Below are 24001 nucleotides of genomic sequence, written 5' to 3' on the forward strand. Positions count from 1 at the left end.
GCTGTATAAATAGTGCTTTATAAATAAATTGACATTGACATCAACACTGAAAAGAAAACCTTCAAGAGATATGAAAATATGGAATAAATTCTCTTGTACATTGTACATTACAAAGTCAAGTAAAGTCAACCCTCATTGTCAGTGCCGGCCCAGGGCATATGCAAGTTAAGCAGCTTCTAGGGCTCCCAAGAGTACCAAGCTGGTATAATTTTATATATGTTTAAAGATATACAAAATAACATTGAATAATAAACTAAATGCTATTACACATGAAAAAACAATTTCTAAATTATTTTTAGAGTTGTTACACTAATACTAGGTTAATCTCTTCCTGATGTTGACTGCTGCCACCGTTTGGGGAAATATAAGATATCAAACTTATGAACTTATTTGCTTATTAAGTTGTTTACTGTTAAAACACTAAATGCTTTAACATTCAGTGTTAAAGCATTTAGCTTTAACACTAAATGTTTACACTAATAAACAGTGTTTATTAGCTGGTGTTACTTTCAAATAATTAAAATAATATGGCATATTTAAATACCACTCTGAATTTCACATTTTTGTTTTCAGATCGCTGCTCCTGTAGGGTCAAAATCAACAACCATAATAACACTGGTATGATGTAAGCTGATTACAAACTATGTAGATATGGAGTAGCTTAGGAATGATACAGCATCTGGTGTGACGTGGTGGTGTTGGGGGGGCTCAAATAAAAATCTGCTTAGGGCCTCAAAAAGACTTGGGCTGTCCCTGCTTATTTATAAATGTAAATTTAAGAGTAGAAGAAAAGTTACATTTATTTCCGAATAATCTGTGGTCCCTTATATAATGCAACTTTTGACCGACAATATGAATAAAGTATTATTCAGCTTTGTTATTCATTTTTTTAACTAAAAATTATTAAAAGAAATTATATAGGAATAGGACCCAACGAGCCTCACGAGGCTGCGAGGAACGTGGTGAGAAACCGGAAGTGTTTGTTGAGCAGTTAAAAGCCACTTGACAAAGCCTAGCTGAGGTTAGCCGCCGTCGTTCTGCAGGGATGGAGGTTACACGACAAAGTAAGCGGACAGCCCGCCTTTGGTTTTAGTACTATCCCGTTGTTGCTTGCCATAAAACCCGTAGCCCACACACATACTATGCTACTTAGCACAGTATGTGTGTGCTGTAGATAAAAACCAAAAACGCAGTATATGTGTTTCAGCTTGTAGCTAGCATGCTAGGTAGCATCAAATGTGCTCAGCTGCCTGCTAACTCCCCCAGACCGCTGCTTTTAAAACGTTAACCCATTTTATCCTTCCCCAGATTTTAAAGACTGCTTAAGCACGGTGTACAGCGCCATAGAGGAGGCTGACTTCCTTGCCATTGATGGAGAATTTTCAGGTTACTGTCTCCGCATTTTCTGGCTAAAACGTAATTACAAGAAGCCACCACGACATGTGTGAAATTACGGTTTTTCTTTCAGGTATAAGCGACGGTCCTAATGTCAGTGCATTGACCAACGGGCTGGATACACCTGAAGAGAGATACACGAAGCTGAAAAAGGTCATTAAAACCCCGTTTCTGAGGAGAACTGTGCTGTAAACACGTCTGTTTGACGCTGAGGTTTGTTTTTTTTCATTAATAATAAAATTTTTATGCAACGTTTTGCTTTTACCCTCCAGCATTCCATGGACTTTCTCATGTTCCAGTTTGGCTTGTGTACATTCAGATACGACTCTGCGAAGTCAAAGTGAGTGTCCTCTTCTGCATAAATACACACTTAAAGATCACACAGACAACATCTGGAACAGATTATGTTGGTAGTCTGCTAAACAAATGCAGAGTTTTCCTTTTGTTTCAGCATATGAGTATTGTATATAAACGTGTTTGACTGTATCAAATATAGTCCATCAGAAACAAAAATGTCGATATGTAAGTTTATCCATCTATCTTATTGCTGCCACTCTGCATATCCATTCATGAACCTTTATACCCATTTACTGTCCCCTCTGTCCATTGGTATGATATTTAATGTCTTATAAAATGATAAAGAGACTAATATCCATGGATATTTGAGTCTGCAAAAGTATGGAATTGTGAATTTTTGGTGTTTTTATCTACTCAATAAAACAGTCAGTTTTATTGAGGCTGTCAATTTTTTTGTGTACACCTCCTTATTTTATATAAACCTTTTTGTTAATTATTCCGTTCTTTTCGCAGGTACATTACGAAGCCTTTTAATTTTTATGTTTTCCCGAAACCATTCAGTCGGACGTCTCCTGATATAAAGTTCATCTGTCAAGTAAGCGTGGCTTTTCTGTTGTTGGGGCTCTCGTAGCTTTGACCTCTGATGTAAATGGCTTTTCTGCTCGTCACTGATATTCTCTCTCTCTCTCTTTTTTTTTTTTTTTTTTTTATGAAAAATTCATACTTGGTGCTTTCTTTTGCCATTCCAGAGTTCCAGTATTGACTTCCTGGCGAGCCAGGGGTTTGACTTCAACAAGGTGTTTGGTCATGGTAAGAAAGAGCACTTTTGTTTTTGTGAACAAAAATCTATTTTCTATTGACTATAGACGTTTGGCCTTTTAAAACTTAAAACAAAAAACCTCAACAACTTACTAATCAGAAAAGTTCAAAGGTTTTTCCTAAATCAAGCTACTGCTGTTTAGTCTTTTTAAAGAATCTTCATATATTTATGTATTTCTAAGTTTTGGGATGGGGGATGGATCAAAGTGAATTCAGTACAAAGCAGATGTCTATTCTTAAAAAGGAAAATCAAAAGGTCAGGTTTATAAATTCTCAATCCTACTGATTTTAAAACTTGGATCATTCTTTGGGATTTTTAAGATTCTCTGAAACATTATAAAATCCAAACCGAATGCAAGCCGTCTTCCTAGCCTCTAAATAGAATTGTTGGTTCTTCCAGCAAAGTGTTTTTCACGCCTTAATGACCCAACATGTAAACATGTCTCTCTGATGCTAGCTTCTTAACTGTTTTTATAATTGTAGAAGCCTGTAAAGCTTTTCACTGAAGTCAAATAATTAAAAAAAACTACTTAAAATACTCACTTTATTGTTGTCTCTGATATAATGTAGTATAGAACACTTTTTTGTTTGAATTAAGACTATTTGTGGCAGATTATTGATTACAAATGGGTGTTGCACAGTGGTGGAGTTCTTGGCATGGTTGACTTGCAGCAAAAATTGGGTTTTGAACTCTGACCTTGTGTCCTTGGGCCTTGGTGCGTGGAGTTTTCCATTTCTCCTGTGCATGCAAGGCCTCTCACGGTTCAAAGACACAACAGTTTCTTACTAAACAAACGTAATTCGACTAAAGCGTCTGCAGGGCGTTCTTTCCTCCTCTTGCTTAGATTAAAGCGAACGATTATCCAACAAGTTCCTCTCAATACAGATTTCACTTTGATGCCGCAGAATCCCCCTTTCAGGAGAGGACGGCTGCTGGTGTTTACGGCAGCCGTAAATCAGAAGTTCCCTGTTCGGTATTAATCGCTTTTCTCTGCTGTTCTCAGGAATCCCGTATCTAAATCAAGACGAGGAAGCTCAGCTGAGAGAGCAGACGGAGGAACGGAGAAACCAGCACGCCAACGGTCTCGGGACGCCTTCCTTTATCTCCCCATCGTCCTCCAAAGTCCCCGCACACGTACCCGACGAACAGAAAGACTACATCAACAAAGTGGTGTAAGTGGAGCTGCTCTGGAGATCTCCCACAGAGTGGGGCGGAAACTGGATGAAACATGAAAAGTCACGCCACCAGTTTGGCAGTGTGTTTTAATTTTGAAATTTTTCAGCCGTATCATCCAGCCCTACTTTTGACATTTACTCACAAAATGCAGTACCAGCTGGGGATCCTACTGTGAGCTTTTGAACCTTGTGGGAAGATGTTATCTAAAGTCTTTCACATCTTTCTTTCTGTCCATTTCTGTGCATTTTTAAATCAGAGAGAAAGTTGAGAGGCTTTTCAATGGAAATGGGAAAACTCTGAACTTGGACCCATGTACAGGGTAATTTTTCCTCTTTTCTCTAAGAGCCATTCCTATCCTTTTTTATCATCTTAATGTATATATTTTCCTCCTCAGATTCCAGAGGAAGCTGATATACCAGACACTGAGCTGGAAGTGAGTGCTACTGAACATGCTTTAACTTTTCTTTATTGCCTCTTCATAGACAATTGACGTTTGTCTTGTCTCGACATCCCAGGTTTCCCAAAGGTCTTCATGTGGAAACATTGGAAACAGAAAAGGTACGCATACATTAGATATTTTATTTATTTCTTTATTATTATTTATTCCATTTTCATGCCTTGTGGATGTAAGTTGCTGACTCAGCTGGTCGTGTCGGCAGAAGGAGCGCTACATTCAGATCAGTAAAGTTGACGAGGAGGAGAGGAAGAGGAGGGAGCAACAGAAACTGGAGAAGGAGCAGGTGAGTTTATTATTATGTTTATTGTATCATTTATTATGCATCACGATTTCTTTCAAGAATAAATATCATTGTCGCACAAAATTCCAAATAACAGTGTTTAAAAAAAATTGTAAAATTTTTTTTTTTCCGTAGTAGTTTTAATGTTTGTTTTTTTTTTCCCTACTGTTCAATGAGGGCTTTAATAAATGTGAAAATATGATAAAAAGATGATGACATAAGAACATTTCTCAATAGCAGTATTTGTGTTTGTGAGGCTATGATGCAGTCACAGCTCTACAGTGACTTAAAAAAAACAAGCAATAAAATATATCACAATATTTTTGATAAAACTTTAAGTCGTCCATATCGCCCACCCCTAACATGAGATGCTTAGTTTTCTGTATTAATGTGGTCTCATTAATATAAAAGCTGAGGAACAAGTTGCTTTTCTAACAGGTCTCTGTCCCGCATTTCTCCTCTTTCCCCACCAGGAGGAGCTCAATAACGCTGTTGGCTTCTCCAGGGTCATCCACGCCATTTCTAAATCTGTGAGTCACTCCTTTCATTTCATCCCATACAAACCTGATGCTTAATGGCAGTTTTAAGTTTATCATATCGTTTAGCATTAATCGTCATAAATTTCTTCACGCTATAAATTTCATTTATTGTTGCTGTTATAAATGTCAGTTAATGTTTCGAACCCCCTCTCCTCCAAAACTGTCCACATTGTTTAGTTTTTCTATTTTCTTCACTGTATTAGTATCCGTAAACATGAATAAATGTGAAAATATGATTAAACCCTTAATATCTTTAGTTTTAAAAGGAAGAATGCAGAGTTTTTTGCTTGGGTTAATGTTATGGTTTGCGGTTCTGACTTCAGGGTAAACTGGTGGTTGGCCACAACATGCTTCTGGATGTGATGCACACTATCCACCAGTTCTACTGTCCGCTGCCAGAGGTAAAAAGCGATCCTTTTTCCATTCCTGTCGTGTTGCATGAATTGTTTAAACTTCTAACCTGTCTGATTGTGTCCCTACTCTTTTCTTAAGGACCTTCAAGACTTTAAAGAAGTTGCAATGTGTGTTTTCCCAAGGTAATGTTTCTTTTAGGAAAACATGCATTTCTGTATTAAACTACTTGGTTTTTGCCAGGGCTGGATGATAAATCAGTAACAATAAATGTCGCGATAGAAACGTGATCAGTATCGATAGATTCACTGAACTCCAATCCAGAACTGCACTGCATTTTTGGGAGATGTAGGCAACCTAAACCTTTCACGGCGAGCTAAGCAAGGCATCAACTAACTCGCTCACTCTTTGGTTACCTGGTAACAACTTTAGTAATTTGTGGTTACTTAGCAACAACCTGTTGTGTAACTTGTGCAGCAGCAGTTTCAGTTGACTGCATGAAAATTAAAAAAAAAAAAACGGTTTGGAGAGAAAATTGAGTCAAACGCCTCCGGCTTTGCAGGATGTTATATTTTTAAAACTAGGCACGCACAATAACTTTTTATTTATGTTTATGAAAATTTACAGTTTTCTGACATGAGGGAATTAAAAAAAAATTCATAAAGTTGTTTTCTCCAGTTATACTGATGTAACTTGAACTCAAGCATTTGATTTTATATATATATAAAAAAAAAACTTTACCCCACCAAACATGTTATGGTGCTATTCTTTATGATATCAGACTGATAAGAAAGATGTCATAATTTATGGGGCCCACCGTTATTGTCCACCTCTATTTAAATCAAAAAGCTAATTGATAATTGTCTATCAACCAATATGTAACACTTATTTTGTGGTACATTTTTCAGCCATATCATCCAGCCCTAGTGTGTGTTTTTGTTGTTGTTTTGGGTGATTTATCGATTGCTTTTTATCCACTTGTAGACTTCTAGACACAAAACTGATGGCCTCCACTCAGCCATTTAAGGTGCAAACCAACCTCACCTCACTATTCTGATTCCGTCAGCTGTGATGAATCTGTTTTCTGAGCAAAGACCTTCCGTCTGTCCAACAGGAGCTGATCAACAACACGTCTCTGGCAGAGCTCGAAAAACAAGCGAAAGAAACTCCATTCAAGCCACCGCAAGTTGGTGAGTGAGTCCATTGGGAAGTGTCTGAAATGCCTGGTAATGACCCCAAAAGTCAACCGCTGGACGTTTTTCCGCCTTCATCGCCAATAGAAACCGCCGAGGGGTTCCCCAGCTACGACACGGCCCAGGAGCAGCTCCACGAGGCCGGATACGACGCTTACATCACCGGCCTGTGTTTCGTCTCCATGGCCAACCACCTGGGTAAAACAACCAATTTCAGTTCTACTTTTGGTCGTGTGTGGGCTTTATTTCCATTTCATTTGTTGTTCTTGGTTGGTTTTATTATAGATATTTAAAATGTCTTCTGGTTCCAGTGTGAAGTGTTGTGCACAAAATGAAGATCTTTGAGATGATAAACTTGCTTCATTACGGCAATACCTTTACATTACTTAAAATCTCTCAAAACAACAATATTATTGATTATTGCAATAATTTCAGGAACAATTTACCGTCAAATGGTGACGAGCCTATTGATAATAGGTTGTCTGTAAACTCTCAACTATTTAGATTTGGATTTTAAACACACATTTGAATTTTCTCTACTTTCTTTTGCAGGTTCTTTCCTGATGCCGCCGATATCTCACATCTCCCCCCGATCGAAACTAGTTGAACCTTTCTTCAACAAGTAAGCGCTTTTATTTGCTTTTTTATTAAATGCTCAAGATCACGTTTTCTTGTTTTGCAACTTTAAAATGAGTTTGTTTCTTTTTTTGTTTACTTAGGCTCTTTCTGATGCGTATTATCGACATACCCTACCTCAACATCACCGGACCAGATTGTAAGAAAACTACCGAAACGCAACTTTCTCTAATTTCTTTTTAGTTGTTCTTTTTCTATTGTGGGTTCAGCTGTAAGTATTTGGTAGGATGTTTTTGAGGAGGTGAGTGTAAGGGTGAAAAACTAGACTGGAGTTGATGTCTAATTGCACAATGTCTTGCGGGCCCCTCCCACCCCCCAACTTTAGGGTTTTTAGATTTTGGCCTTTAAATAGCATTGGTGTCGGTCTGAAAATTGTTTTAGCAATGTAAAGTATTTTTAAAAAGTAGATTTTCTAAGTGAACCGTTCTCAAATCCTTAACTCCCCTTTTATTTTCCTTCAACAGTGCAGCCGAAGAGAGACCATGTCCTGTACGTGACCTTCCCCAAGGAGTGGAAGACGAGTGACCTCTACCAGCTCTTCAGTGCCTTTGGTATGGTATCAGAATGTGTATGTATTCTGCTTTTAATCCGATTCTACTCTGTTGATGCTGCTTTTTGTTTGTCGTACGCACCCAGGTAACATCCAGGTGTCGTGGATAGACGACACCTCAGCCTTCGTCTCTCTAAGTCAGACAGACCAGGTGCAGATCGGTAAGTCTCGCGCAGCCAGGCCGGAGAGATGTACCGCCGTTGGGCGTTAATAGGAGCTCTGTTCCACCAGCTATGAACACCAGCCGCTACGCAGAGAGCTACAAGATCCAGACGTACGCAGACTACATCCAGGGGAAACAGCAGGAGAAGGAGAAGCTCGGCCAGCCAGCTAAAACCTGGGGGGATGACGGCTGGGTGAAGCACCACTACCCCTCCTCCACTGCGTCTGCTGGGTTTGGGTTCTCCAGGTGGCTTTCTCCACACACATCATTCAGTGTTTTTTGTTGTTTTTGTTTTTCTTCCTGGGTTGTAGCTTGTGGTGCATGCATGTTTTTAGTTTGTGGTTTTCTGATTTTGTTCTAGGAGGAAACGCAGCATCAGTCCCACTCAGGGGGAGCAGGGCGGCGACGACGGCGTCAGCGGGGATGGCTGGAACCACTACTCATTCCCCGACAGCACTGGCAGCAAAAAGATCAAATATGATGGTGTGTGAGAGAATATGCATGTATTTGTATGGGCAGGACAGATGGGGCTGTGCTTAGGGTAACCGGGGGAGACAGGATGGTTGAATAATCTGTTATTAGCATTTAGATGCTATTCTACCAGGTTATGTAGCTACTTTGAAAAAAATTCTTCCTTAAAAATGTGGACTGGATGCTGACATTCGCATTGGGGACATCTTGTGCTAACTGCAAAATGTTGAGCATTGAGATGCTATTTTAGGCTTCAATAGCTTTGCTATGTCCTTTAACACAACTTGAACACAATGGTCTTTTTTTTCAGTGTCCAAGCTGATTGTTTTCTGATCGGGTTTTTTGTTAGCGGCTGTCACTTGTGGGTCATATTGATGGGCGTAAATATTTGAACCATTTAATTAGCTAATGAAAATTAGCTGATTAGCTAGTCTTGACCCTAAAAAAACAAATAGGCTAATTTTGGCAGAGCGTATCAGACATTGATTTTTTTTTGTTTGTTTTGTTTTCTTTTTTTGGATTAAGTACAGTTTATTCACGGAGAACTTTTTTTTTTGCTGCAAAAACAAAATCTCACCAAGTATTTTTGTCTAGTGCAAATATCTTAATACACTTAAAATAAAACGAAACTATTTACGGTTAACTTTTCAGCAAAAATGAGATCATTTTAAGTCAATAATTCCTTAATATTGATGAAAAAGTACTTGTTTTACTGGCAGATTATTTCACTTATAACATGGGGAAGAATGTGTTTTAGGTGAAATAACCTGCCAGTGGAATTGGCACTTTTAAAGTTACTTGAAAACTGAAAAGTTATTTGTAAATTAGTTTTGTCTTAATCCAAGTGTACAAAGATATTTGCACAAGAAACAAAATAATACTTGGTGAGATTTTGTGGGGTTTTTCAGTGTTCTCACTAGGGAAATGTAGTGAATCAAGCCTTAAAGGTTTTCTTAGCTCACTTTCTGCTGGGTTTTTCACCGGTAATAAGTGCAGTGTATCGGTTCCTGATCTAAGCTCGCCTGCACCGTTTCTCCCTCCAGATGTCGGCGGTCAGGCGAGCGTTGAAGCCGTGGAGAGCAAGACGTCAGAAGGCTGGCTGAAGATGACGTAGGTGGAGGGATGGCTCCTCTGTGCTGTCCAGGTTCTCTCTGCTGTCGCTTTACGTTTCGTTTTCTCCTGCAGAAATTCTTCGTATTCGGCCGAACCAAGCCCAGTCCCAGATGCTAAAAGTCCAGAAGGCGCCGACTCAGGCAGCTATGCTGATGGGACGGCCACCTGGCGCCAAACCCCAACAGCTCCGGGAAGGAAAAGTCAAAAAAGCAAGAAGAAGTCTGACGGTGAGTTATTCACTGCTGTAGTTACCTGAAGGGGCGGGGTTAGTAGTTTGGTTCATGGTAGATGTTCTGACTTGAAGCGTATTGGATTTGATAACTAGGGCTCCATCTTTGCAGACTGGTTGTTGGGTAGATTAATCAAAGACTGGCTGCAATTAGCCTTTCTTTTAAAAGAATCTATAGGCTAATTTCTCAATTACTGTAAATAATTGTTCCTCCAATAAAACATTTATAGGAAACTGCAAACTAAAATACAAACAATTTTGGAATAATGTATAAATTAGATTTAAAATATCACTTGCTGCTTTGCAAAAACAAATAAAAATGAAGCTTTTATTTAAAAGTTAAAGAAAAGAGAAGCCTGAATATTCAGAATGTTGAATAACTGAAAAACGCCTGTGTTCAGCCTGCAACTCCCAAGGAAACCATCATTTCTATCCCAGGGTTCCAGTCTGGAAAGCATCATTTACTTCTAAGGTGCTTGAATTGGCTTTGGTTCAGATGCAAAACTAAACACTGATATTGATGTCTTGGAATTCTGTGAAATTAAGGCATCGATCACAGAACTGATTTTAAAGACGCAGTATTAATTAAAGTCGACCGTTTTTTTGTTTTGTTTTTTAGTTTTACAGCATGTTGTTCCCTCATCAAAAAACATACCTGGAGTATTGCTTTGATTCTCTCATGCATGTTTGAGAAATTACTTAATCTTCTGTGGCAATTATTCATCTGTACAAAACGCCTGGGTGGATCTAGCTCCGCCTACCAGGACGGAGCTCCTCCTAAGAGCTGCAGTTGCGGAGGTTCTGCCTCACAGAGCAGCCCATTGACTCATTCACTCGGCTCCTTCGGACTAGCAAGCATCAATTAGCAAGCACCTGGTGGAGCTGCCAATCTGCTGAGCTCATCATAGGAGCTACTTCAATCAAAATCAATCAATCAAATTTTATTTGTATAGCACATTTCAGCAGCAAGGCATTTCAAAGTGCTTTACATCATTACAAACACAGAAACACAAAGCAACATAGAATCAACAATCAAAACACGACATTAAGTCAAGTTCCATCAATAAATTTGTAATTGATTACGTTTCAAATACAATCCTAAACAGGTGGGTTTTTAGTCTAGATTTAAAGGAAGTCAGTGTTTCAGCTGTTTTACAGTTTTCTGGAAGTTTGTTCCAAATTTGTGGTGCATAGATGCTGAAAGCTGCTTCTCCTCGTTTGGTTCTGGTTCTGGGGATGCAGAGCAGAACCAGAACCAGAAGACCTGAGAGGTTCTGGAAGGTTGATACAACAACAGCAGATCTTTAATGTATTGTGTTGCTGAGCCGTTCAGTGATGTATAAACTAACAACAGTATTTTAAAGTCTATTCTTTGAGCTACAGGGAGCCAGTGGAGGGACTTTAAAACTGGTGTTATGTGCTCTATCTTCCTGGTTTTAGTGAGAACGCGAGCAGCAGCATTCTGGATCAGCTGCAGCTGTTTGATTGATTTGTTGGACAGACCTGTGAAGACGCTGTTGCAATAATCAATACGACTGAAGATGAACGCATGAATTAGTTTCTCTAGATCTGGCTGAGACATTAGTCCTTTAATCCTGGAAATGTTCTTCAGGTGATAGAAGGCCGACTTTGTGCACTTCTCAGAGCAACGCTGGTAAAAACATTAAAGGGTTAATAGAGGAGCCATGTTGTGATGACTTCCTGAAGGCGGAGTTTCAGAAAGAGCAGGAGTTTCTTAAAGAGACGGAGGCCCAATTTCAAGGTGTTAAATTACAAAGTCAAATTTTTTTGAAGTCGTATATGATGTATAGCATTTTTATTACTTGATTGTGCTATAAAATTATGGTATTTGTCTGGAAAACACATGACACATAAAATTTGACACTGAAATTGTGGGAAATAAAAAGGTTCAGATTTTTCAATGGATTTTTTTTTTTTCCTAACGTGAGCCTGTCTCCATCTTTGGTTCCAGCGTCAGATTCTACAACCTCCCTGTTCGAAGTCCCAGAAGTCTGGTAGAACAGGGAGGCAGCCGCCCCGTGCGGGCCGCCACCCTGGGCCGCCGCCCCTGGTCGGCCTCTCCTCCTCAACACATGGTGCACGCTCCTCCAGGGTCATAAAGCACAGAGTGCTGCATGCCCCACCTTCATGCTCTCATTCAGCACTTATGGATAAAGTGTCCAAAGCTACCAGCCGAGACATTTAACACAAGTTTTGAAAGCAAAAAAAAAACAAAAAAATATAAATAAAACAAGCCATAACAGCAGCTGCCATATTCTGATCTTATACCAGAGGAGCAGGCACCTCCTCAGAAATGACGATGTATATCTCAAACATGTATAAGGTGCAGAGAGTTTCACTTATTCACTGATGTGTTCAGACTGGAATCTGCCTCCACAGCCATTTGGCACTTTGAATGCATTCATAAATTTTATTGAGAGATGTCTCTAATCATATATATATATATATTTTTTTTTTTTTTTTTTTTTTTTGTGAGTGAATTTATTTGTGCTTGTGTGAGAGAGTGTCCGTTATCCCAGTGTTTGTATTCCTGTAAGTCTGTTTTCCTAAGAGATAGAAATGCCATTTAACAAATCCCATCAGGATTATTTAGTTTTAACGTAGTCAAACTTTTTTTTTTTTTCCTCTCATTTTAAGAAAATTGTCGTCTTCAGTTTTATCAGACAAATGTGAGCTTATAATTGAGATTGTGATATTTATTGTTGGTGGCATTTTCACCCTTCATGAAAGGTGCTTTCTTTTTTTCTTTTTTGTTTCTCTTTCCATTTGTGTTCAACGTTTTGTAACTGTGTCAACCTGCAACGATGTCAAAAGTATGCTGTCAGCACAAAAAGATGTACAATTTAAAACATTTTTGTATTGAGTTTAAAAATCCTTACATTTGCTTTTAAAAGAGGGAAAAAATTAAAGAATGTTTCTTAGTAATTGTTTCTGTTAGCATTTTTTCTACCTTGGAACAAAAATGTATTTTTTTTTTCTCAAGGTTTAAAATGTTTTCCATTTGTTTTGTTTTTTTACAACTACAATCCCTTCAGTTTTTTTTTTATTTTAAAATAAAAATTGCCTAAACCTTTTTAAATGTCCATTAAATAAAAAATAATTAAAATATTTTTAAAATTAAGCTATTTAAAACATAGCTGATGTATTAATTAGTATTGCTTTAAAACAGCCTTTTATAGGACTTTGTACATTAAAATTGATTTAAAGATGTGATGCCATTAAGACTTTTTACAGCCTCTTCAACCCATGAAAAGCTTTTTAAAAAACAACGTGTTCTGTCCCCGTGATGTTTAATGGTCTGACAAAGATCTGCTCCTTTTGCTGAGGTTCTTCCAAAGTCTGCCGATTTTCGCTCCAAAGCTGTTCAGGAGTTGCCAGGGCGTTTCCTAGACCTGCTCTTTGTTCCCTTTAAAATCCGTTTTTGACTTCCAACAAACATAAACCGGGATGATCAAAACCTCTGCTGCAAAAAGAACAAAAGAGATGCTCAGAAATATTAAACTTGAGGGGAACTTTTATGCAATCTGTGCAATATGCATTTAAATTCTTTTTTTTTTTTACCTGTTGTGTCCGAGCAGCAGCACCACAGACAAGGTCCCGTCTGGGAGCGAGCTGAAGACTCTACTCAGTCGGCGGTCCAGCTTATTCAGGAGACTCACTTCCTGATTCTACATGAGACAAAGCGGAGCCTTAATGATGTGCTCAACACGATAAATACACCAATAAAAAAAATAAATTCTACTTTTGATGTGCATTTCACATTAAATTGGACTGAATCCCAAATCATTTACAGTTCAAACTGGTTACCTGACCTTCAGGTTGGATCCAGTTTTCACCTCGACTAAACTGTCGCGCCCATTTCATGTTAATGATCCATGCTCGCCTGTCAGCAGCACATTGTTGTTCACTGGTGCTGATCGATTGAAGAGTGTGCTTTGATTAAGGTTTGCATTTTTATTTGGTTCAAACTTATACGTTTATAAATAAAGGTTGATAAAAAGATGGAAGTGGAGGTTTCACACCAACACAAAACCGTATTTTGGGGGGTTTACGTGTGTTTTTGTTTGGTGCAATACCTGAAAGTCACAGTAGGTGGCATCGTGTGGTTAAACGGAGTCACAGGTAACCTCTCAGCAGGTGTGCTGAATGCGCGGCCGGAAGCGCTCAGTTTTTGACCGTCGTCGTTGCTGTTTGTTGTTGATTTAGTGCGTTGCGGCAATTACGTGAGCCTTTTTTTTTTTTTTTTTTTTTTTTTGACTAAGTTGACACTATAAGTGTGCAATTTACAATTTCGCATTTTGTTGGAGAGCTCAAGATCAATAAATGATCTCATTCACTGGATCCAGGAGGACCACCGGTCAACGAAGTGTCACTCGGCAGCCTCTCAGTGGCTTAAGTTAGTTTTCTTTATTAAGAACAAGTCACTATACCAATAAGTCAAAAACTGCGCTTCAGTTAGGAGCCTTAGTCAGTTACGAAGAGGACACAGCGAAGGACGTGAAACACGGAGGTGTTCCTGGACAAAACTATCAGCTGATTCATCGGACGGAGACTCCACCGTCTCTGGCGCCCATCGCTAGCATCAAGGTAGCATCAAGGTATGAACAGTAGCGCTTCCAACTTTATGACCATGATGACGTTTAAAAATAAATAAATAAATTACCTGAACAATTTTAAATGTTTAGTTACAATTTTCAGCCACGCAGGTTGCCTTTTTGTCACCCACGCAGTGCAAGCTGGGTTGATGACGCGGTTGGGAAAACAGGGAGGCTAAACTTTATCACATGGTCACGTTGCACGCGACTGGTGTGGATTTAGGCTCGCCTACAGCATTTTTGCAGTTTTTTTATTTTTTTTTACATCTAAAATAAATATTTATCAAATAAAGTCTATTGCTACAACTAATAATGGATAAATTTAAGAGTTATTAACGGGTGAATGATGGGTTTTATTGTGGAACATAATTAAAGGAGGACGTTATGAACAGGTGGTATGCAACTTTTCTAATAAAAAATAAATAAATATTTTTTTAACATTTGTTACATATGTCATTAAGTCATGAAAGTAGTAGATGGGATAATCTGTGAAAAAATTCAAGGTAACTACAGAAATACACAGCTCAATCAGGAACAACCAATCAGAGCCAGGAGGAGGGTCTTAGCGCGGCCAATCAACCTAGCTTGTTAGCATGGCCACCAATGATGGCAGATAAACGGTTTTCCTGTAAAGATAAGTCGTTTCTCCGCACTTTGAGCAGCGTGCACATGAGCATGATTGACAGGACTCGCCTCTTTGCTCTGATTGGTGGATTATCTTTTCTCATACTGTCAGGACATAGAGACGACTTTAACAAAGACGTGGAAAACAACTTTTTCCTAAAACTCACACACCAGCTTTAAAAATATTGATACAACTTTAGAAATTTAAACAATAATGATATAACAGCATTTAGCCTCATATTGGTTTCTGGAATTAAAACTGAAAAATTCTTAAGTCCTAATTCTCAGTTTTCAGTTCTGACTTCTGAGGTAAACAAAGCGAAATTTACCCTCTGAATCCCACCGCAGTTAAATGAGTCGGGTCTCTGCTCGTCCGCGGCGTCCTCCTCTTCGTCTTGTGTCTTCCTCGATGTCGCCATGCCAACCCATGAATGCAAGTGTGGTGGAGTCATAGACGGCCATATTGGGTACCCGTTTTTCAGCAGGTCCTCCGAGGAGCCGAGTGCCGCGCGTTTGCCATCAGAACTCTCAAACTCTGTCGAACACACACGGTCAGGCTGTACATTTCTGCAAAACGTCTCGTGAATATGAAAAAAAAACAACAAAAAAAACGAACTACACGTCGTTAACCCACCAATGCGTGCATGCCTTGCATGTACACCGGGCAGGGTGACGCTTTTTATTGACCCAAAGGGACTGAATGCCTTTCTGAGACTCTCCTCGCTCAGGTCCGGTGCGGTGGTGCCGGGATGCAGCTGTGTGCCGTTTACTTTAGCCGTCTGTAGCGGCCCGTTCGTTTGTCTGCCGGGATGGAAACCCGATGGTTTTCCATCTGACAGACGGCCGTTAACCGTAGCAGAAACGTTCCGTCCCTCAGCCACGTCCTGAGTCAGTCTACTGACGTAAAGCTGATTGGCGTTAACTCTGTCGCTCATTAGAGCGTCCAGATTCAGATCCAAGTCCAGCATTGACTCGTTGACAGGCCTCTGCACCTGGAAAATTTACAAACACATAAAAAAAACTACATTTTTAGAAATCTCTACAAAGGTTTGAGTGTAACAGCCATGTCTAAAGGCTTACGTGGAATCAGAATCAGCTTTACTGGTCAAGACTGTGTTCACAAACAAGGACTTGTAGGTAGAAATTAGTACATTTCTGCCAAGAAAGCTCAGAAATTTTCTAGAAAACAAGAAACTTTCTGAGCTTAAAACATTGAAGTTTTTCTTTTTTTTTAAATGCACATTTCTGAGCTTAAGTTGAAAATTAGCTAGAAAAAAAGGAGCAATTTTGACATTCATCTGGGAAATTTTATTAAAAAAGCCAAGAAATTTCTGAGTTTAAAAGTCGAAAATTCTCCAGAAAAAAAAAAACCCTCAGAATTTAGGAGTTTAAGCAAAATATTTGCTTGACCAAAACCTAAAAAACAATTCAGATTAAAAATGTTAGAAAAGTGAAGATCTGAAACTTTTAAAATTTCCACATTTTTCCTGAAAATGTGTCGGATCTCAATTATTTTTTTTAAACAAATTTTTAACTTTTCAAGCTCAGAAATTACTTGGGTTTTTTTCTAGAAGATTTAAGTTATTTGGTAGAAATTGATTCCATTTTTTTTCTTTTTCAAATCTACAATGGCCCTAATTTGCTGTCATAGCAAACAGACATTAAGTTTCAATACATAAACAATAGAGGAATAAGAAAGAGCAAATGGAGAAGCTCTACCTTGATGGTCTGACCCGACACGCTGAGCCCATTCAGAACTTCTAAAGCGAGCATCGCTCCTTCTAGCATCTGAAACTCCACCTTAGCGTGGATCTGGAAATTAAACATAACAAGAAGAAGAACCTCATCCAGAGACAGTGAAAGTCGTTCTTCTTTTTTCCCTTTATGTGATGACAGAACAAACGTAAACGTGAAACCCACCCTGACTCCTGTGTTCCACATTTGGACTTTGCGGACCGGCCCGCAGCAACCAAACAGCCGCCTCACTTCCCTTTTGGAAAAGTTGGCTGGGAACGGCCCTGAAAACATGGTGCACATGTCCCGGAAGACTGCAGAAACCTGCGGATGAAAACGCACACGCACGCTTTGGGACCGTTTTACACCGCCTGCACGACCACAACGTCTACAGAGCGCGGCGAAGAGCTCACGTTGTGATACAGCTGCTGCTGGTGGTGACGGTGAACGTAGCTTCCTTTCAGATGGTCCGAGAGGGACGAAAAGCGAAGGACAGACAGGAACAGGTGACCCGTCTGGTTCCTGAAGGAGGACAGCATCTGCAGAAGGAACGGGATTACCACAGTACTAGTGGAGGTCGTCAAAGCAACTAAATACGTCTGGGTTTTTTGGGTTTTTTTCTTGATAAAAGCTAAACTAAAGAGGCTGTTGGTTATTCAGAGGGGAGAAACTATAACCGTTTAAAATGTTCACCTCTTTGTCAGATCCGTACCAGCGCTGGTGGGACAGGTCCAGATCAACGTTGGCGCGCTTTCCCAGAAATGCGACGGGGCGGCTGAGGCTCTGCAAAATGTCTGCAAACCTGCGTGAGAGAGAAAGGGAGGGAAGGGGGGGGGGGAGAAAAAAGTTAAAAACTGAAGCAAAAATATGACATAAGAAAGTTTCACTGATTTTCTCGTTTACTGAGGCAGAGAGAGGAACAGCTCCTGTTTGGATCAGGATGAAAACGCTTTATTTTACAGATGAGGCGAGAAAAAAAAAGCACTTTTTTGTGCCAATGTTTATTTTCAGAATAAAACAGAATAGAATACATCCAACCTGCTGGGTTTCCATAGTTACAGCGTTCGTACGCTTTACCTGCCGTAAAGTTGAAGCATTTTTCAAGGTGAGTTTTCAAACTTTTCCAAAGCTACACTTTGGAGATAAAAATAATTCGAATGAATTTTTTTTTTTTTTTTAAAAGACCGTTTCAATTCACTATTATGAGACATGTATTACTCTCACTAATAATGTATTGTGATAGTATTCTCCATTCGACAGCAGGGAAAATGAAACTAAAATATTAACAAAATGTAATGTTTTGAAGATTCTCTCCCACACACCTGACTGGTCTGAGAACAAAACACTAACAAAAACTCTCAACAACTTTTAACATATAAAAAATCAGACCAGCTTTATTTCAATTAGATCAACAAGTCACTGAGGCATTAGGAATAACAAATACACAACATTAAACAAATTGATTTGTGTTGAGGTAAATTATCTTCCTGCTCAAATTAAATAATAACCCAATATTTAAAAAAAAAAAAAAAATCACTTTTCTTTCTGTAACCAATCTTTTCTCTGAGAAATAATAATAAAAAAAGGACTTCTTAAAACTTAAACGCCTGATTAAGATTCAAGGATTTCACCCCCCATACAAACCCTGTAAACAAAAATCTTTTTGGACCAATTTCAGTAATAAACTGAACTTGACTACATCTGTTTGATATCTAGGATCTATTGAAATGTATGTTTGACTGGATTGAAATGACTTTTTCTAATTCAAGTTCAAAAATACTTCATTGATCCCACAAGGGAAATTAAAAGTCATTGTACCTCATATTAATTCAAATTCTTACGAGTCATTAGAGATGTACTTAACTTCTTGTAAAGTCCCAGGAGATGACGTGTTGTGAAATAGGACTATATACATAAAACCGAATAGAACAGAACAAATGTCAACGACCCAAAGAGCTGTAAAGATTTCCGCTCACCTGTAACTTGGTGTGGGTTCAGGTGTGTAGCTGGGAGACTCCTCTAAGCTCCACCCCCACAGCTCCTCCAGGTGAAGCTCCACAACCTGCCAGAGTGAACAGCAAGCCGCAGGTTTTAACGTCTGTAAAGGACCTGGACCTGGACCTGGTCTGCGCTGTTTGCGAAAAGCGGCCCGTCACCTGGAGCGGCCCCGTTCCGATGAAGTACCGGGCCAGGTCCAGCGCTGCCAAGGCGTCCTCGGTGGGATTGTGACCCCTCTGGTCCTCGGTTTGGATCTGCCTCCTGAGACGCGGGCGGAACAATAACCAACTGTGCGACAGATGCGCCGAGACGCTTGAACGGGAACTCACTTCAGCACCGCCTCGGCCAGAACCTTCAGCTTAAACTTCTGCCCGTGTTCTTTCCTGTACAGCAGGGCGGTGTCGATCACGTGAGGGTGGATGAGCTGTCGTCGGGGACGGGGATCACAACGGTTTTAAAACCACAACCTTCTGGAAATCTTTTCTGTAGGGATGCACTGATTGCACTTTTCTGGCCAATTACCGATCTTTAAAAAGCCTGACCTGCCGATATCGATTTTATTTTAGTTTTCTTAAATGTTGCCGAGTATAGCAAGAAAGCGACTCGCAGACAAAGCGAAACAGTTGGGTAAAAATGTTTGCGCTCTTTAACTCCCTCCTGAAGCAAATGTACAAATTCTACCAATAAAGTATAGAAATCTTTAAACTTACAATAAACCAGCCTTAAGAAAAGATGGAAACTGTAAAGAAACTATAGGTTCCGAAAAAAAACCAAACTGAATTTGGTTGATAATTACAATCAAATAGACTTTGGTGCTGAAACGTTTACATGCTCTGAGTCTGAACATCATGTAACAATCTTAGTGACTTACTTTGAGTGCTTTGAGGTCATTGTTGAGGGAGTGGCCCACCAGAACGGCGTCACCTGGTAACAGTGTCCTGATCTTTGCCTGAACGTCCCGCAGCGTGGTGGTGACCGGTCTTAACATGGCTGCAGTGATGCCTGAGAACCTGATCAAACAAACCAAATAACCTTTTACCTTTTACCTAAACAAACCTTTTGGTTTGTTTATTTGGTATAAACAAACCAAATAACCTTTTAAGATTCCAAAAGAATGGAATCTTTTTGAAGATTCCATTCAAAAAGACTATTAATTCAAAAAGTGGCGCAGTTGGTAGCACTGTTGCCTTGCAGCAAGAAGGTCCTGGGTTCGATTCCCGGCCGGGGTCTTTCTGCATGGAGTTTGCATGTTCTCCCTGTGCATGCGTGGGTTCTCTCCGGGTACTCCGGCTTCCTCCCACAGTCCAAAAACATGACTGTTAGGTTAATTGGTCTATCTAAAAATTCTCCCTAGGGGTGTGTGTTGTGTGTGAATGGTTGTTTGTCCTGTATGTCTCTGTGTTGCCCTGCGACAGACTGGCGACCTGTCCAGGGTGTACCCCGCCTCCCGCCTGGAACGTAGCTGGAGATGGGCACCAGCAACCCTCCCGACCCCATTAGGGACAAGGGTGAACAGAAAATGGATGGATGGATGGAAGGGAAATTAAAATGTAAGCCATGACAAACACTATATGATTAGTCACAATTATGCACCTGTACAGATCTTTGCATACACCTTACGGTAGGCTGAGAGTCTGATTAGAGCATGTGTGCGTTTTAGCATTTCTCACTATGTAAGGTCATTTTTTCCAACACATACTACATTGTGAGGACCTATTATGAAGATATATAGAGGTAATGTATACCTTTAAATGTGTATGTGTGTGTGAAGCAGGCTTTTATGTCATTGTGGGGACCTATTTCTATTCACAATGGCGGTTGCGGGGACCACTGCTTTTGTGGTGACATTTCTTGGTCCCCCATGAGGGGAAATGCTGTTTGTGAGTTAGGTATGTTATGGTTAAAGTTAGGCTGTAGAAAATGAATGGAAGTCAGTATTAAGTCCCCACAAGACATGAAAACACGACTGTGTGTGTGTGTGTGTGTGTGTGTGCGTGCTAGCATACCTCGTTAGGTAATTGATGACATGGTTTTGAGGTTTCACCAGCTCATCCAGTAAGCAGTTCCCATCACCGTCCACCAAAGAAACGCGAGCCAGCTCGTTTCCTTTCGTTGTCTGACACTGAAACACAACGAGAAACAGAGTGGACAATATGAAGACTGAAGCACTACATTAGTCTAGTGCTCAACTCTGCTGCTAGCGCGATGCTAACGGTCGGACAGCGGGGAAGCGGGAGAGGTTGTTCCGTCAGACCGTCACTTCCCAAAACCACAAAAAAAAAACTTGTAAAACCCCTGTCCAAGCTCACAGACTGCGAGGACGGGCGGACAGACGGACTCACCATTTCACAGTCTAGTCCGTACAGCGGGCTGTCATCAGTTACACTGACATCGCTGCCTGTGCACAGGAAGTCCTCGAAACCTGGAAGTCCTGGATCAAATGAAGGTGCAGAACACATCTATGTTCAAAAGCAAAACTTTAAAAACTTATTGTTTCATTGGGATGGATGAATTTAAAACTAGCTTAGCATTTTACTCGCCACATCAATACAATTTAAAAACAACACAGAGTAAGTTCGTAATACTGAAAACCCCCAAAAGAGTGGAAGGTAATGTGGAGGTTTGCTTATTTATAAAAGATTCAGCTGGAATAAAACTGATTCACCATCTATTCCTTTAATAAGTTTTATTATGAGGGGGGGAAATCAGAATTTTTACAAATTTAGAAATCAAACAAATTTTTTTACCCTTGACTGGATAGTGATTTTTTATCATCTGTTGTTGGCTAAGCAGATATGCGGTCAGCCCCCTCCTCTGTGTGCCATACGTAGTGATAACTGGGTGATCCTTCAGAGCTGAAGAAACAAAAACACACAAAGTTCATCTGATCATTTTTTTGGTTTTGTTTTTACTGAACCCCCCCCTGAAACACAACATCATAACAGAAATAAATAGATGTGAATAAATACTACAAAGGGTTATCGCAAAGATGGTTACATACAGTAACAAAAGTTTGAAATGGTGATCAATAAGAAAAAGTCTGAACAGTATGGAAGTATATTAGGGCCACTGGGGAAAAAAAATCTGAATTCTGATTTCTTTTCTCAGAATTTGAACATTTTTCTCAGGATTCTAACTTTAATCTAAAAATTCTGACTTTATTCTCAGAATTGTGTCTTTAACTTCAAAATTTTGATTTTTTCCCCCCACAGAATTCTCACTTTAATTTCAAACTTTTGACTTTTTTCACAGAATTCAGAATTTTATCTCAGAATTCCGACTTTAATTTCAAAATGTTGACGTTTTTCTTAGACTTCTGACTGTCATCTTGAGACTTTTTGTTTATTCCCCATTATCCCTAATCCCCTTCCGTAGAACAGTAATTGATGCTTTACAAATTGCTACAGCACGTCTTGTTGTTTACTAGTTGTATCCAAAGCAACAACATTGGAGCTTCGCCCCTCACCTTCATGAAACGCCTCCTCTGGCGCAGCAAGAGATAAAAAATCCACCTTAGGGACTTCAAGGCTGAAGATGTCGGATGCCACATCGTCAGATGATGGAGTGAATGTAATTCTCTGTCAGAAACAAATAAAAATAAACTAAGTGAGGCGTCGACAGTATAATCAGAACCTCTGTCGTCGCCCCGCCTAGTTCCTCACGGTGGTGTAGCTGCTCCGGAGGTGCTCCATCGAAAGGTAGTGGTTGTAGAAGAGACTCTGCGTCACGCCGTCCACGATCGCCACGTTTATACGGCTGACCTTCCTCTGATGGTGGAGACGACACCAACTGATGTGGACAGGAATACGGAAACGGCATGAGTCAATCGTGAATGAGTGGAGAGACGCGGCCGACGGGAGAAACGCCACCTCGGTTGTTTGACGCCCCTGGATTTCCCCAGAGCGGCGAAATGAAGCAGCTCCATCAGCTGGGCCGCGGTGATCGGCTGCTGCAGGCGGTCGAGCGGCACCGACACCTTCGCCGAACCGCAAGGCCGACGCTGGAGGTCTTCATCGCCTTCCTCCTCGGTCTTCCTTCTTTTGACGTCCTCCTGAGCGGACGGCGCTTCGTTTTGTCTTTTCTTTTTGCCGCCCGGGACGTTTGAAGACGAGGAGCACTCCATGCTCAGGCCGATGTTTCTACAGTGGAGGAAATGCGTAAAAGAGCGTTTGAAATGCACATGGTTTGAATGCGACTACGGAAGAAGGTTGGAAGGTTTCTAGTGTGGGTTAGCAGAACTGTGAACAGTTTTTGTGGCTTTTCACACTTTAGTGTTTAGAATTATTAATTGCACTTTCTGAACCATTTGAAAGGTTTGTTGCCTTTTATTTTTACATATTTGACCAATGTAGGCTGTTTTTTTTTTTATTTATCAATTTCAGTTTATTTATTTGACATTGGCTGTTATACTTCTGATGGCACTGACTGAACAAATTAAGGTTGTTTTTACATGTTTGACCAAGTTGTAGGTTAAACGCAACTGCAAAATGATTGTAATATTTACCCATAGCATTGAAATGGCACTTTTCCCCCAATAGTATGAAAATTCACCCCAAAGTCGGAGAGTCCAGCTGGACATTTTTTGAACAAATATGTCTCATCTGGAAGATTTGCCAGTCATTGTTTTGCTCCTACAGGTCTCAGTCACCTTACAGTCACTGAGCTGATAAAGAACTGTTAGATAGCCAACAGATGATACTGGGTCCTAACTGGGTCATTAGCAGGACAATGATTCGAAAATACGGCAGCAGATCTACAACATAGTGACTGGAAAGAAAAAAATCGAATTAAGGTGCTGCGAAATTCAGACCTGCAACTGATTGAAACCTTTACAAACTGAGGAAATGCTGTAAGCCTGAGCCATATTTCCTCCATAAAGATAGGAGAGACTGACCAAGTCATTCAAAACACGCTACTTTTGAAAATTCGCGTTGTTATTGTTTGCCTAATTTTGATCATTGAGTGTTTTAATCTGACATTGCAGAGCTAAAAGTAAAGAGGGGAATAATGAAGATCTGAGAAAAACATCACACTGCTAAACAATAGCAATCATCATAGGACTTTTCCACGTGATACGAGCCTTTATCTATATAAAATAATGTTAACATTCAAAGGCTCATTGGTTTAACAGTCCGTGTGTTTCGTTTTCAGCTCAAACACGATAGGCTAAAAGTATTGAAACATGTTGAACCTTAAAGGGAAACGTAGAATTTAAATAGGTTTAACACGCATAAAAGTAGTTCCGAGCGTAAATTACCAGATGTTGCGGGTCCAGATGAGACCATAGGGACAGAAACACACTTTCAGAGCACGTTACTGGATGTTGTTCCAAGGGGAGGGGGCGGGCGGGGTGAGTGGT

At 40.0% G+C, this 24001-nt stretch overlaps 2 protein-coding genes across 4 annotated transcripts; one reads left to right on the forward strand and one right to left on the reverse strand.

Moving 5' to 3' along the window:
• The first annotated feature begins 944 nt into the window (after positions 1–944).
• Positions 945–12612, forward strand: parn (poly(A)-specific ribonuclease (deadenylation nuclease)). 2 transcript variants are annotated; one of them, XM_028017805.1, is made up of 26 exons: positions 945–1064; positions 1309–1386; positions 1469–1548; positions 1668–1735; positions 2206–2287; positions 2442–2502; positions 3516–3684; positions 3945–4007; positions 4083–4121; positions 4204–4246; positions 4348–4428; positions 4899–4955; positions 5288–5365; positions 5457–5500; positions 6300–6342; positions 6430–6505; positions 6596–6706; positions 7061–7130; positions 7228–7283; positions 7609–7695; positions 7781–7855; positions 7926–8103; positions 8219–8340; positions 9372–9438; positions 9514–9668; positions 11643–12612. In XM_028017805.1, exons 1-26 carry the CDS (start codon positions 1046–1048, stop codon positions 11687–11689), a joined length of 2049 nt encoding a protein of 682 aa, XP_027873606.1. In that variant the 5' UTR covers positions 945–1045; the 3' UTR covers positions 11690–12612. The 2 variants fall into 2 exon arrangements, with proteins under 2 accessions (XP_027873606.1, XP_027873607.1); XM_028017806.1 differs by having other exon boundaries at positions 4351–4428.
• Positions 12403–23996, reverse strand: rexo5 (RNA exonuclease 5). 2 transcript variants are annotated; one of them, XM_028017802.1, is made up of 19 exons: positions 23900–23996; positions 22512–22781; positions 22305–22431; positions 22109–22220; positions 21390–21497; positions 20985–21073; positions 20649–20764; positions 19514–19652; positions 18972–19066; positions 18801–18903; positions 18621–18706; positions 17338–17446; positions 17058–17183; positions 16831–16968; positions 16630–16722; positions 15545–15902; positions 15240–15445; positions 13253–13359; positions 12965–13154 (listed from the first exon to the last, which is right to left on the reverse strand). In XM_028017802.1, the coding sequence occupies exons 2-19, from the start codon at positions 22763–22765 to the stop codon at positions 13100–13102; spliced, it is 2421 nt and encodes an 806-aa protein (XP_027873603.1). In that variant the 5' UTR covers positions 22766–22781; positions 23900–23996; the 3' UTR covers positions 12965–13099. The 2 variants fall into 2 exon arrangements, with proteins under 2 accessions (XP_027873604.1, XP_027873603.1); XM_028017803.1 differs by lacking the exon at positions 23900–23996 and having other exon boundaries at positions 12403–13151; positions 22512–22765.
• Between the last annotated feature and the right edge of the window lie 5 nt (positions 23997–24001).

The sequence above is a fragment of the Xiphophorus couchianus genome, chromosome 5 (genome assembly GCF_001444195.1).
Source record: "Xiphophorus couchianus chromosome 5, X_couchianus-1.0, whole genome shotgun sequence".
Lineage (NCBI taxonomy): Eukaryota > Metazoa > Chordata > Actinopteri > Cyprinodontiformes > Poeciliidae > Xiphophorus > Xiphophorus couchianus.

What these genes read in the sequence shown, in the direction of transcription:
- parn (XM_028017805.1), top strand. An exon ending in GACTACATCAACAAAGTGGT is followed by an intron (nt 3,685 to 3,944) that starts GTAAGTGGAGCT and finishes TTTTTAAATCAG; the next exon opens with AGAGAAAGTTGAGAGGCTTT. An exon ending in GAAGGCTGGCTGAAGATGAC is followed by an intron (nt 9,439 to 9,513) that starts GTAGGTGGAGGG and finishes TTTCTCCTGCAG; the next exon opens with AAATTCTTCGTATTCGGCCG.
- rexo5 (XM_028017802.1), bottom strand. Translation starts at nt 22,765, where the DNA reads ATGGAGTGCTCCTCGTCTTCAAACGTCCCGGGCGGCAAAAAGAAAAGA. An exon ending in TCGGAACGGGGCCGCTCCAG is followed by an intron (nt 18,707 to 18,800) that starts GTGACGGGCCGC and finishes TCACTCTGGCAG; the next exon opens with GTTGTGGAGCTTCACCTGGA. An exon ending in ACTGCGGTGGGATTCAGAGG is followed by an intron (nt 13,360 to 15,239) that starts GTAAATTTCGCT and finishes TGTCTCATGTAG; the next exon opens with AATCAGGAAGTGAGTCTCCT.